Source organism: Chelon labrosus (genome assembly GCF_963514085.1).
Source record: "Chelon labrosus genome assembly, chromosome: 13".
NCBI classification, from domain to species: Eukaryota; Metazoa; Chordata; class Actinopteri; order Mugiliformes; family Mugilidae; genus Chelon; species Chelon labrosus.
The window spans coordinates 3,670,224-3,684,472 of record NC_140346.1 but is presented as its reverse complement, the minus strand read 5'-3'; the positions used below and the strand labels follow the sequence as shown (position 1 = coordinate 3,684,472).

The window sequence follows — 14,249 nt, the reverse complement described above, 5'->3', positions numbered from 1 at the left end:
TCTTAGCCTGCTGGATATGTCATCAATCACAGGTTGTCACAAGCAAAATTGAAGTTACAACTCGTTTGCCAGTTGTTCATCATGTGTTAAAGTGAAATGTCACACCTCATAGTATGGACTCAAGTTTGCTATTGACATTTCCACTTTGTTGGCCATGCGAAGTCTCCTTCCAAGTGATTGAGCTAATTGAGCAAAGTAGCAAGAAGTGCATTATCATCCGCTTCCTGGATCATAGACATAGACTCCGATACAAAAGCATACATATTAACTCTGGCTTTGTTTGTTGATGTGAGATCCACATACATTCAAACAAGTTTCTGTTTTTTGGTTGGATTGGTTTTCATTCAGTGTTATCTTTTTCCCTGTCAAAGCTGGGGACCTACATTACCCATAGTGCAATGTGACTACCAGCAAGCCATATACTTACACTGCATTTGTTGTCACTATCCATTTAACTTCAGTTAATCTGTCTCTTGGAAAAGTGTCACTTTAACAAGTCTTTTGAAAAAGCATTGTGCTAATAATCTGACACAAGCATTAGATCTTTTTGTAGCCTGCTGGATATGTCATTAATCACAGGTTGTCATGAGTGAAATTGAAGTTAGAACTCGTTTGGCAGTTGTTCATCATGTGTTAAAGTGAAATGTCACACCTCATATCATGGATTTGACTCCAGTTTACCACTGGCATTTACACTTTGTTCGCTATTTGAGCCATGCTTCCTAGTGATAAACTTCAATTTTATATGTTGACAAGTTGCGTCTGTGATTATTTTTTGGTTTCTTTGAGGCTACAGAGTCTCATTTAGGAGAATCAGCCTTGAGATTCTCTTAAGGACAAACATGGACAGCACATGACTGAAACAACTAAGGAGAAGAGACAGATAGGGACATACATGACAATCCTACCCAAGTTCTGAACAAACGATAACAACTCTTTAACAAAACTAAGAAGGACACCAAGTATCAAAGGATTGGCAATCATTTCCTTTCATGAGTGCTGCTTTTGAAAATAGTGTATGTACTGTATGTTACCAAAGAATTTACCTCAGTTACCTCTAGTTATTACCACAAGTGACTGAGTCATATAATCTTTATGGTGCTGTAAAGCACAAAGGTAGGCTTATAAATGTCATTTGGATTTATTAATGGAATTACTAATTATGTTCCATTGCATTTATAAAATATAGATAGATTCTTACCACAATTAGTACACACAGCCGTACACATACAAACAAGCAACATTTTATTGCGATGGTCATTACGCATTAGCAGAGTATGAGGGGCCGTACAAGCCATAATTCATTCTTTCACTCTCACATACATACATTCTCCTCACACATACATACATTCTCCTTACACATACATATATTTTCACTCTCACATACATACATTCTCCTCTCACATACATACATTCTCCTCACACATACATACATTCTCCTTACACATACGTATATTTTCACTCACACATACATACATTCTCCTTACACATACGTATATTTTCACTCACACACATACATTCTCCTTACACATACATATATTTTCACTCACACACATACATACATACATTCTCCTTACACATACATATATTTTCACTCACACATACATACATTCTCTTTACACATACATATATTTTCACTCTCACACACATACATATATTTTCACTCTCATATACATACATTCTCCTTTCACATACATATATTTTCACTCTCACACACATACATTCTCCTTTCACATACACATATATACTTCTCACATATATACTTCTCACATATATAGCTCCTCCTCCTTAAGCAGGAAGTCACTCTCAAACCAGGAAATGCATACGCCAGACTTACTCAGCTTATCCTAACTTGATATTAAATAGCAGAACTTTACAATGAAGCTATTCAAAGTTATCCTGTTTTCTTATTTGGTGCAGTTTTGCATTTTTGGAGCAAGTAGCAATGAAGACGACATTAGACATTTTTTTAACAATGTCTTACAATGTATTGAACGACTGCAAGGAGAAACTACAGATTCTTTTGTTCATGAAAGGCTGTATGGACAACTTCGTGATCACATTCAAACCTTATCTGGATTTCTGTCAATCTCAAGATTTGTTGAAGATTCAAGAAATAGAGTTGCAGTCAATACATTAGAGTCCTTGTATGGATGTCTTCAGTGTTTGCTGACTGCTCATGAGGCCAGACAAAGAACCAGGACTGACAACAGTTATGCTCTGTTGCCTCCACCTGTCATGACTGGACATCAGGGCAGACCTAGATACAGCATTTCACAGGAGCAAATCTCTCATTTAGTATCCCTTGGAATGAACTGGCAAAGCATTGCAACATGCTTGGGGGTAAGCTGTCGGACTCTCTACAGGCACAGGCAGCGGCTTGGTGTTCAGCCACTAACATATGTAACACTATCAAATGACAACCTGAACAGAGCTATTGGTGAAATTCTTCAGTCTACCACAAATGCAGGTGAACGTTATGTGCATGGGAGCTTGAGGTCACGTGGACTACGCATTCAAAGGTGGCGTGTTAGACAGAGCCTGCAAGAAATTGACCCTATTGGACGGTCCTTCAGAAGACGCCGTGCAATACGTCGACGAGTTTACAGTGTTGCAACCCCTAATCAATTATGGTGAGTAAATTCCCAACAATACAACTTAGATTAAATCAAGTAGCATAAATTCAGTAATCAGTTTCTTACAATACACTTGGATGTGGTGGAAGATGTACTTACTTTATTTGAATGAAAATAAGTGTAAAAACACTTGATTACAAGTATAAGTCATACATCAAAAGTAAAAGAGCTCATAATCAGATTATTCATTTGATTGATTGATTACATTCATGTTCTTATTTAACAAATAAATCATACGTTACTCAACAGTTACTCAGTACTTTAGTAGTTTTTTCAGTAATTATCTGGATGACTACTTTTTACTTTTACTTGACTAATATTGTTCTAAAGTGACAATACTCATACTTGAGTACAATTTCTGGCTACTCTACCCACCTCTGATAATAATATATTAATCAAAAGAACCAAACACTTCTTTGCAATACTTTAACTACAGCAAGCTCACAATACTTATATACTTTTACTTAAATAAGATATTTAATGTAAGACTTTTACTTATAATTGAGTATTTTTACATTGCTGTATTTGTACTTTTACTTGAGTAAAGGATCTGAATACTTCTTACATCACTGTTTTTCCCACACAATTGACTATGATTTTAATTTCTCTTAGGCACATCGACGGAAACCACAAACTTGTGAGGTGGAGGATGGTATTTCATGGCTGTGTGGATGGTTTCAGTCGAACCATCATCTACCTTGCTTGTCTAGACAACAACAGAGCCTCTAGTGTTTTGTCTCTATTCATTGCTGGTGTTCAGAACTTTGGAATACCGTCTAGGGTTAGATCCGATCACGGAATGGAAAACACTGGTGTTGCCCGTTTCATGCTTTACAGGAGAGGACTGAACAGACGTAGTATTATTACTGGCAGATCAGTGCATAATCAAAGAATTGAGAGATTATGGGCAGAGCTAAATCGAGTAGTGTCATTTAATTTTGTTAATCTTTTCAACTTTATGGAGGAGCATGATGTTTTAGATTCACTTAATGAGTTACATTTATTTTGTCTTCATTATATTTATTTGCCACGAATTCAGAGAGCTGCCTCTGAATTTCAGAACCAGTGGAATAACCATGGTCTTTCAACACAAGGGGGGCTAACTCCTCTCCAGTTGTGGCAAAGGGGCATAGTCACCAATGCAGGAATACATAACCCAAGTATGAATGGTATTTGTGACATATACAGTGGCTTTGGTATTGATGCCAACAGATCACTCTCTGAGTTATCGACAAATAATGTTGTTGTTCCATCAATTAACATTTCCATCAGTAACACAACAATGGATGCAGTTCAGCAGACTTTTGATCCATTTGAAGATGATGGAAATCATGGTATTGATTTGTTTTGCAACCTTGTGCATTTTCTTCAAGAGAGGCATTCCTAAAATCATATTGAGTTCATTAAAGGAAACAAAACCCCTCAACAGATATTTCTGATTTGAAAAGGAAGAGCACGTGAACATAAATAGAAAAGGTCCACACAGGATATTTACTTCCTGTGGTTGTGTAATGCATAAAACACTACCGATATTTGTGATAGTACAGCATTACACCTAAAAATATTGGCATATTTTAAAGTTCATTGTTGCCATTTATTTCATTTCTGTGTATGGGATGTTAATACCTTTATCTGTGTAATTCTGAGCTCAAACCTCTGTTTACATTTTACAGACATGTTTCTTGAAATGTTCAAAGAAATTGTTACCCAAACATTATGAAACTAATGTGAAACCACATTTTATTGAAGCTTTTGGCTCTGGAGAACTCAATAAATTGACTGAACTGTTACTTATTTTAACATGTCATCCTTTGCTGAATAGAATGCCTAAAATCAACATTAATACAGCATCAGTGGAATCTGTGAGACAAGGGGCATAAGAAGCAACACAAAAGCAGCACAAAAAATATTTACACATTACACATACACTCATCACCCACTGAAAAAACACACTTTAAGTTGTGTATGTTAAAACAGCAACTTGACTCTTGATTTAAACAAAAACAAAAACACAAGACTCAATTGTTAACTATATCTGACAATTCAGAAGAGTGTACACCATCCGCACATTTAATTAATTATTAATAATTAAAAAAAAAAATTAATTAAGTCTTAGAATACCTTTCCATTACATGCTTACATGTGTAAATCAGGGCCTGATTGTGGTGCTAGAAGAAAATCATTACAAATCATACATTTACAATAGAACTTGCCTTTGTTTTTGTACAAGTATGCCAAAGATAACCTGTTCCACCTATGACTTACCCTCAGATCCCATATAAATGTAAAGTTACTGAACTACAAAGTGAAGAAAATGAAAAGTATGAAATCAGTACACTACTGATCAAAAACAGGTGGGGACCGGTGAACAACATTGTTTACTTATCAATAAAAACAAGCAACAGTAAATTACATTCAGTTCCTACCTAAACTACAGAGTCAAGTTCCACAACAATTTAAAATTACATCACAATAAGTTTCTCATTACAAGTCTGCTTTTGCTTTCACTGAACTTTCTGAAAATCTGAACTGTAGCCTACTAAAGAAAATGTTAGCACCTTATTGTTTTAACAAAGATGCAACAATATGTATTTTTCAAACAAAACAATGTGGAATGATATCCACACCAACAACATCTGTCAGGAATTGTTTTGGAATTGATTGCTGACTTGAGTGTGAACTTGACCTTGACAGAATACTGAATACATGAATTAAGCTATGCCAAAACCATGGGTATTGCCCAATGCAAAGTCCATGTTTTCCTGAAAGTCTTTGTAAGAGGTGTGCAGTGGTAACTTCAAGCAATTGATGCAGGTGTTTGCAATGGGCAGTTTAGAAATGGTACCCGTGTTGTGCTCTTTGTGAAGAAATTCCACTGAAGGTTGTGGGGAGAAGCCAATTGGTGGAACAGTATTGGCACCGGTGGCAAAGGCGAGAATTGTCCCCAGCTTGTGCGTTCCCTCTTGATCTAGAGAAAGCAATACATTGGAAATTAGATTAAAATAAACAGAACAAAAAAAAACATAGCATGCATCACTAGGCCTACTCTTAAGTGATATACAGTGACAAGATGCAGTGCATTATTAATTTAAGTAAGACAAGAAACATATCATTTCTACATTAACCTTCTGCATCTGTTAGGTAGTCTCTCCAGAAAGTAACAACAACTTCTTCAGCACGCCTTCTGTTGCTGCCAACGGGAGATAGGCGGATGGTGAAGAGGCTGTCAACCAGGTCAGCTGTGAGGGTTGTAGGAGACCAGCATAGAAGGGGGCGAAAACTCTCCTGGTGAGCTTGGATTTTGTCCAGCACACCAAGTGTCCTCAGTCCATCCCGAAATCTGAGTAAAAATCACACTTTCTTTTTAAAGTGTTTTGGTTGGCGACTTCAGTTTTAACAAAAAAAGTTTTCTTCACATGTAGCAGATGAATGAATCAAAGAAAAAACATATAATTATAAATATAGGAATTTAAATCCTATTAAAATATGCAAATATCTTGTACTTCAGGTTAGTTACAACAGTAAAGTATGTATGTCAAATTCATATTTTTCAGGGTACTTGGTAACCAGTGGTTGAAGAACTACTACTAAGACCTTTACTTATTGTAAAAACACTCCAAATCCTACTACAGTAGTAAGTAAGTTAGTTAGTATTATGAGCCTGATGTAGTTAAAGTATTGCAATAAAAGTAGTGTTTCGGTTCATCTGACTGATATATCATTATATGACATCATTAGATTATTAATAGTGAAGCATCAGTGTTAGAGCAGCATGTTACTGTTGTAGCTGCTGGAGGTGGAGCTAGTTTACACTACTTTATTAGTTAGCTAGTTTAGTCCAGTGGTTCCCAACCTAGGGGTGGGGCCCCTCCAAAGGGTCAGCAGATAAATGTGGTGTGTGCCGAGATGATTAATGGGAGAGGAAAGAAGAAAAAACTAATTACTGATACACAAATGTGTTTTCAATTTTTGGATTTGGCCAATTCATGTGGAGGGTGGGCATGGACTAGCACACTACACACTTAAACAGGAATGGCCTTAAGAAAACCCTTAACACAAGGCAGTCTTCATGGGTTTCAGTTCTTTATTGTAGAGGCAAAAAAGCTGGATACAAGTTTACCTCTCAAAAGGACCACGCACTCTGTGTATCACTTGGAACATCAGGATGTCATCTACAAGCAGATTCTTGTCTTCCAACCTTCGCAGTGGCCTCAGGCAGCCAGCATTGGCCAAGTAATCCTCAAGTGGCTCTGTTTTTGCTAGCAGATCTTCAAATGATGTACATTCTGTGACCTTCCAATAGATACAACAAACACAATTTGAAAGGGCTGTAATTAAACATCTTCCCCTCTACACGAGTCACTAGTGTTGATACAGATGCACATAGACCACAACATATTCTAAAACTCAGAAGAAAAATTACCCTTTTAATTTTTTCACGCAGGTCACTATCTACAACATCTTCCAAAACTGGCTTAGCCAATTCTGGACCATCAACAAGGCAAGAGAAGAGAGTTGGGGACAGAAAGCTTGCAGGTGGACCCCCGTGTACAAAGCTTACTGCAATGGCCCTGCCTGCAATGAAGTACCTGTCCTCTCTCATGGCTGGAGAAAATAAAATAAAATAATTCATTTGACAGTTCATGTGTACAAAGACTTGACAAAATACCTGTACGATCATATAAAATGTAGTCATATAAAAATAATAATAAAATTATTATGAGATTACTATTAATACATACCAGTACTGTCAAAGGCCAAGTTCATTTTGCCACCTTCTCCCTCAAACATTGGAGATAGGGGCAAAGCTTCCATTAACAGTCTTAGAAATTCTCTTCTTGGTCCACCTAAGTCCACAGCCTCTTCTGGTACTCCCATATCATCAGAAAACCTGACAGAAATACTGTGACATGGATCATAGGTCCCTCGTTTAAAACCTCTGATGGCTCCATCCAGGACAGTGGATCGGTTAATGTTAAACTTGCATTTCCTCTGATAGTTTATTTTTGTTGCAAGATCTTGCAAAATATCGCTTGCTGGCACCGAATGTCCTATGGTCCTTCTGAAACAAGATACAAGATAAAATATAGCTGCAAGCAGCAATGTAGGGTTCAAGCAGGACGTTTCGGATAGAGCTGCAATAGTACTGATAGCATCGGCATGATGCAAGGAGTACAACAGTACCATGTTTTCGAATATCAGGCATACGGGTTAAAAGTTATGAGGTAAAACGCAGTTTTGCTAATTACATCGCCCCCTAGTGGCCGAATGACACCAAATTTATATTGCGCACTTCTAAGGGAGTCTCAAAGCGTGTGACTAAGTTTGGTCCTCGGAAGTCAAAGCGTCACCGAGATATAAGAAAACTTCCTGTTTGGCGGCTTTGCCGCCAACTGCGATTGGCTAACAGGAAAAGTTGGCATGAACCGTCACTGGGGCAACCCACAGTATCTGTGGATATCACAATTTCATTTCAAATAAAAACGCATCAAGAGATATGAGCAAAAACAATGTTTTGCTAATTATAGCGCCCCCTAGTGGCCACATGACACCAGATTTGTTTCGTGCACCTGGGACAGTGTCTGGAAGCATGCTACTAAATTTGGTTTCATTGCACCAAAGCGTTGCCGAGATATGAGCTCCAATGGAAAACGCCGCCTTCGCCGCCAATTTTGATTGGCTGTTGCGGCCAAACGGTTTCGAAGCTGAGGACGCTTGATAGTAAGGTTTGTGCGCATTGGCCCGTAGACGGTCTGTGCCAATTTCTGTGAGAATCGGACAAATTTGTGACCGCTGACAATTTAGTTTCGTTTTTCAACAAAATCGTAAATTGCGAAAAATCTATCATGACGCATTATGACGTCATAGGGTGCGTTGGAATCGCGATGATCCAAGGTTTCCAACGAGACCTTGTTTTCAAAAATCGGACATACGGTTCAAAAGTTACATTCACAAATGTACTTCAAACTTTGACCAGTTGGTGGCGCTAGACCGTGCTTAGTGCTTACATGTAACTCAGTCAAAGTAATATTGAGACTGCCCTTAAGCTATGTGCAAAATTTCGCAACTTTTTACCATACGGTTCTATGAGCTGCCATAGACTCCCATGGCGGAAGATTAGGAATAATAATAATAATAAGAAAACCATGAATAACAATAGGTTTCCAGCAGCTACGCTGCTTGAACCCTAATAATAATAAGAAAACATACAAACACAATAGGCTTCTAGCAGCTTCGCTGCTTGAACCCTAACAAGACAAATATAAGTTATAGTATATACTTGTTAAGAATGCAGCATCATGTGTGTATTCTTCATGGTCATTGACAATTTTGAACATCAGAACATAACTGTCAAGTATAAAGTATATTAGTAAGCATTTAGTATAATACAAAGTCAAGAGGTTGTGATATGTAGCACAATAAGCTACGTTTTGTAAACTGTGTTCCAAGCATGCCGTGGCACCTGCCATTAAAGTAACCTCTCTCCTGATAGTAACAACCTTATCACTGTTGTTAGTCTTTGGAGTGATTCTTAACAAACAAACAAACAAACAAACAAAAGTAACTGTTATCTCCAGGGACAAAGTGCAGTTGTGTGGCTTATTGAAGTTTTTTAAAATAGTTTTTGGACAACAACTGAGCTGAACAGCACAGAAGAATAAGATATATCAGGCTTTGGATACAGGTACCGTTCTTCTAAGTAGAAATTTGTAAATTGTTGCTCTGCACAACATTTGTTGACAAAAATAAAAAATATAGAAAATTGCCAGCCTCATCATTTAACTTTTACATACCAGTGCTGTGAAGGGCCAATATACACATATGCATATAAACATAGCAGGTATGGCACCTGAATTCACTAATAATGCAACAAAACTGTCTTTGAAAGTGGCTACCATAACACATTTGCATTTTTTTGTACTAACCTTTCACTCTGTAGGCTTGCTAGTATAGCCTGGTTCAATTCCTCATCATCAGAAGACATGTCAGACAGTGCAGCCGTTACTGAAAGGTAGTTATCATAGTTTGTTGCAGTAGAGGGTAACACAGAACAAAGACTTGCTGGAGTGCTGCTCTGGTAAGGTGAGCTTGAGCTGTTTTGGCAAGTCAGGACCACAGTTGGATCAGCTAAAGTTGTTCCTCCAAACGATGAGGTAGAAGGCTGACTGGAAGAAGGGCAGCTTTCCTGTGAGCACACTGGCAATTGACTCGAAGAACTGCTTGCTGAAGTGCTGGTGTGGTTGGTTGAGATACTGCTTTGGTGTGTCAAGGCAGGAGTTTGAGTGACTGCAGAGGTACAGGTTGGTGGGGAGGCAGTCATTTGGCTGGTAAAACTGTCTGAAGATTCAAATGAGTGTCTATCTCGTGTTAGAGATGAGGAGCGCAGCTGCCTTGCTGAACCAGTGTTTTCCTCACTGCTATAGCCTGTATTATCATCCTTGGAAAGACATAACAGATTGTCAGATATATTCATTTTCAACTGTAAATGGAACAGTACCTGGAAAGACCAAGATTTATGATTACAATTCTAAGAATTACTTTTGCTGTTCACGCTTTAAAAGTGCCCATAGAGTACCAGTATCCTCTCCTAATTTTAGCTCTCGGTTAGTCCAATTAAGCAGCTGTCAATTTATTCCATTTCTGTGCTTAGATTTAACATTTTAAAAACAGGCATTCCAACTCTGCACTAGTCTATAGAAAATGTATATAGTTTTTCAACACTCATAGCTACAAAGCTGAACTGAAACTTTAAGAACAACCAAGATAACAACATTAATCTTCATTCATTCATGTTTATGCACCAATTATAGTTGTTATTATGGTTATTATTATTACAATGCTCTGCAAGTCAGTTCAAATGTGATACAACATACCAAAATTGGCTTTGATGGTCTGATGTATAGGGCTTTAGATTTATAGACTTTATGTATGAGATTTGCATCCAGGTCTTGTCCAGCACGCAGTTTGGGTGAAATCAATCTGTTGCCACATGCCATCAGAAACTCAAGGCTGAAAAACAGTGGGTAAAAATGCAAAAGGTTAAAAAAAAAAGGGTCCAAAAAACTTTTTTGGATGCACAAGACACATTGAAAACTGATGCACTGACAGCCTGTGTTCCATTTCATCTTTGAAGATGGACACAGCAGAAAACCAGCAGTCAGAAAAATAAATGAGGAATGTAAGCAATGCCAAAAAAAAAAATCAAATGTACTAAATAACTGGCTTAATAGTTCAGGTTTGATCTGTTGTTTACATAATCTAATTACATGTGATTTTCACTGCTTGAGATATCCTTTTAATTTATACTTGACATAAATAAAAAGTGCTTACCTCACATCAGCAGAGAGTTTTTCTCCAAAGGCATCCCGTATTTGTTCAGTGACAGTCCTCTGGTCCCAGGATTTCTGGAATTCAAATCCATTCAATATATGTCCTTGTTCGTGTAACTGTTGCTTTGTGCGATGTTTGACAACAAGACTGCTTGATGGCCTCGGAAGAAGGATGACGTCTTTGTTGAAAGTATCGTGATATTGTGTTTTGGCCCTACAAAACAAAGCAGAAATATATGTATTCATCTTAAATGCATTCTGTGCTCATCAACCCTTAAAACATGGCAAATGTTAGGTTGTAGGCTATTTTTTAGAATCCTACCACAGCTGTTCATTATAAGTACATTTTTCATTTTCTCAAGTTCATAAAATATTTTATATTAAAATAAAATATATAAATGAAATTTATATTGATATATGATGTATATATCACAGCTCTTTTAAAAAAATGGCATTGACTTATTGCTGAAAGATATCCTCTAACGTTACCTGCTTGAACCAGCAGCATTAGCGCCAGTTAACCACAAACTAAAATGTGTCATTTAATTTTTGCTATTTACAATCTCTTTGACTTGTGCTAAAAACGTTAGCGATCTAAAACTCCACTGTGTTGGCAATTTAAAAAAAATGCTTTGAAATAGTTAGGTTTGTCACTGCTCGAACTGAGTTGAACATGGATCAAATGAGCCTGACAGCTAACAGTTAGCGGACATTTTCTTAAACTAACCAGCTTTGACTGTGTTGCCAAAGTGTGTTGCTACATTAGCAGGAGTACGTTTAGGATTTAATGTTAGTTTAACGTTAGGTTGTTCTCACCGTTTCCTTGACCGGGTGTTCCAGTTGCCAAAGTGTTGCTGAGTCTGATATCGCAATGACGGCCGCCGCAGTCCTCCAGTTTGGCCTTGTGTCACATTAGCTGCTGCTTGGTCTGCTAAAGGAACTTGGTAGTTGCCTGGTCTGAAAAGTTCTCGCATCTCACTTTCCACCGCGCTATGAGTAACGTTAGGTGCAGCTGAGCCTGTCCTCTGCCGCTCAAGGGACGAGGACAAGGATGGGATGGTTTCAGGAGAAGACAAAATATTCCTTAGTACCCCAATAGCTTGCTGAAATGCCCGCGTCTCATCTCCCCCATGATCTCCCCCCTCCATGCTGATCGTGACCTGACGGACCTGACCTGCATGGCTCTGCTTGAGCTTCTCAGCCAATCACAGAGGGATTCTTCTTCCTCTTCCTTCGGTTTTATGGCGGGTTGCAACCATTATTAGGTGTATACCGCCACCTACTGTACCGGAGTATGTAGACAATGAATGTTGCCTTCCGTTTCCACTATACTCCTTCCGTTTCCACTATACTTTCACTCACACATACATACATTCTCCTTTCACATACATATATTCTCACTCACACATACATATATTCTCACTCACACATACATACATTTTCGTTTTACATACATATATTACTTCTAGTATGAAAATGTATAAATATGAGAGTGAACATATATATATATGTGCGAGTGAAAATATATGTATGTGTAAGGAGAATGTATGTGTATATGTGTGAGAGTGAAAATATATCTATGTGAAAGGAGAATGTATGCATGTGTAAGGAGAATGTATGTATGTGAGAGTGAAAATATATGTATGTGTGAGGAGAATGTATGTATGTGAGAGTGAAAATATATGTATGTGTAAGGAGAATGTATGTATGTGTGAGTGAAAATATATGTATGTGTAAGGAGAATGTATGTGTGTGAGTGAGTGAAAATATATGTATGTGTAAGGAGAATGTATGTATGTGAGAGTGAAAGAATGAATTATGGCTTGTACGGCCCCTCATAGCAGAGGGTGTGGACATACATTTCCTTGGAAGATTAATACTTGTGAAAGTGAGCAAACAGGATGTGATTTCTCAATATTGCTCTGTAGCATTTGCATCAGCTCTTTATTAAAAGGAAGTATAATAAACGGATCAACTATAATAAATCAGCAACCTGTTGTATAATTGTATACTTGAGGCCACAGGAACTTCCGCTGTTCCGGGATATGCATGTATCCTAAACTGAAAACCGTGTCATACCACTCTAGCTTAAGTAGTACCACTCACTCTAAGTGTTATGTTGTAATGGAGTCTCTTTCCCAGTAGATTGCAGAACCAGCTAAATTTATAACTTCACTACAGGTAGACACAGAGCTGTGTTAGTGTGGGAGCAGGGAGGATCTCTGGGGTGATGTACGTCTCTATGCGCTTTGCCGTTTAGAGCCAGAGAAGGGAGTGAGAGAGAGAGAGCTGATGATGATATCTAGCGTAGGTCATGGGACAGAGTGGGAGTGTGACTCAAACCCTGAACGTCTATTTGGAGGAACAAGTGCTCTGCTTGTGGTCAATTAACCTTAAGGGCTATTACTGTGTGTGGTCAGTTCAGGCAAGCACACACACAAAGACAGAGAGAGAGAGGACCAGAGAGGACCCCTGGAAGTAGGAAGAGAGTGGTTTACTGGAGATCGACCTAACCCTTTTGACCTGATGTTGTCACTGTTTAACAGCAGCTGACAGGGTAACACTAATGTGTAAACACTCAACTCAACCATCTTTTCTTGCTTCTTTCTTTGTCTTTCTCACTTGCAAACTCTGAAGATACATGCAAACACTTTCATTCATTCATTTCTTCGCATTCAGTTTAAAGAGTCTGGTTTGACACTTTATGTATTTCTGTCTGCATCCGGTTTCACCATGACACTTGCGGCCTTTGGTGAGTGTTGGATAGACTGATGCGGTCGATGTCCCTGACCACAGCCACCCACTTTCATGGTTCATAATTCTGCAACAGATCTGTGCGGAGCCTACGTCAAGTGGCCTACGTGGTTTTATATGTTTGTTGCATCGGTCTGTAGTTACACTACTAACATGCTAGTCACCAGTGGGGTTTCCCACTGGTGTGTCGAGTTTCTTCTTTGCGTACTTCTCATGTTGAAGTTGTTGCAGTTACTTTTACTGAAGTCAAGAGAGAAAAGATGGCAGACTAGATGCCGTGTTAGAGGCTGAAGGAGGGTGACTTCTGGAGACACGGACAAGCAAATGCATTTGATGGGACGATGCACGTCAGGCTACAGAGCTATGACTTACCCAGACACATAAATCTAGCTTAAGAGTTAGGCTCTGTCATATAAGCGGACACTGTCCTGTTTCAGTAAGTTGTCTTTTGAGGTCACCTGCGACCTAGTGGCGTGAGAAGGGGGCCTGGGACTGGAAGGTCACTGGTTCAAATCAGGAAGAAATATGC

The 14,249-nt window shown here is 38.4% G+C and overlaps 1 protein-coding gene across 4 annotated transcripts; it reads right to left on the bottom strand.

Moving 5' to 3' along the window:
• Positions 1–4,359: 4,359 nt before the first annotated feature.
• Positions 4,360–12,717, bottom strand: LOC311498636 (uncharacterized protein). 4 transcript variants are annotated; one of them, XM_084559306.1, is made up of 9 exons: positions 11,783–12,717; positions 10,968–11,180; positions 10,511–10,646; positions 9,563–10,074; positions 7,379–7,698; positions 7,060–7,241; positions 6,757–6,929; positions 5,762–5,976; positions 4,360–5,604 (listed from the first exon to the last, which is right to left on the bottom strand). In XM_084559306.1, exons 1-9 carry the CDS (start codon positions 12,112–12,114, stop codon positions 5,348–5,350), a joined length of 2,340 nt encoding a protein of 779 aa, XP_084415432.1. In that variant the 5' UTR covers positions 12,115–12,717; the 3' UTR covers positions 4,360–5,347. The 4 variants fall into 4 exon arrangements, 3 of the variants coding, with proteins under 3 accessions (XP_084415432.1, XP_084415433.1, XP_084415434.1); XM_084559307.1 differs by having other exon boundaries at positions 7,379–7,527; XR_014699417.1 differs by having other exon boundaries at positions 5,469–5,604; positions 6,777–6,929.
• Between the last annotated feature and the right edge of the window lie 1,532 nt (positions 12,718–14,249).

What these genes read in the sequence shown, in the direction of transcription:
- LOC311498636 (XM_084559306.1), bottom strand. Translation starts at nt 12,114, where the DNA reads ATGGAGGGGGGAGATCATGGGGGAGATGAGACGCGGGCATTTCAGCAA. An exon ending in GTGCGTGGTCCTTTTGAGAG is followed by an intron (nt 5,977 to 6,756) that starts GTAAACTTGTAT and finishes ATTTTTACTCAG; the next exon opens with ATTTCGGGATGGACTGAGGA. An exon ending in CTACCTAACAGATGCAGAAG is followed by an intron (nt 5,605 to 5,761) that starts GTTAATGTAGAA and finishes TGCTTTCTCTAG; the next exon opens with ATCAAGAGGGAACGCACAAG.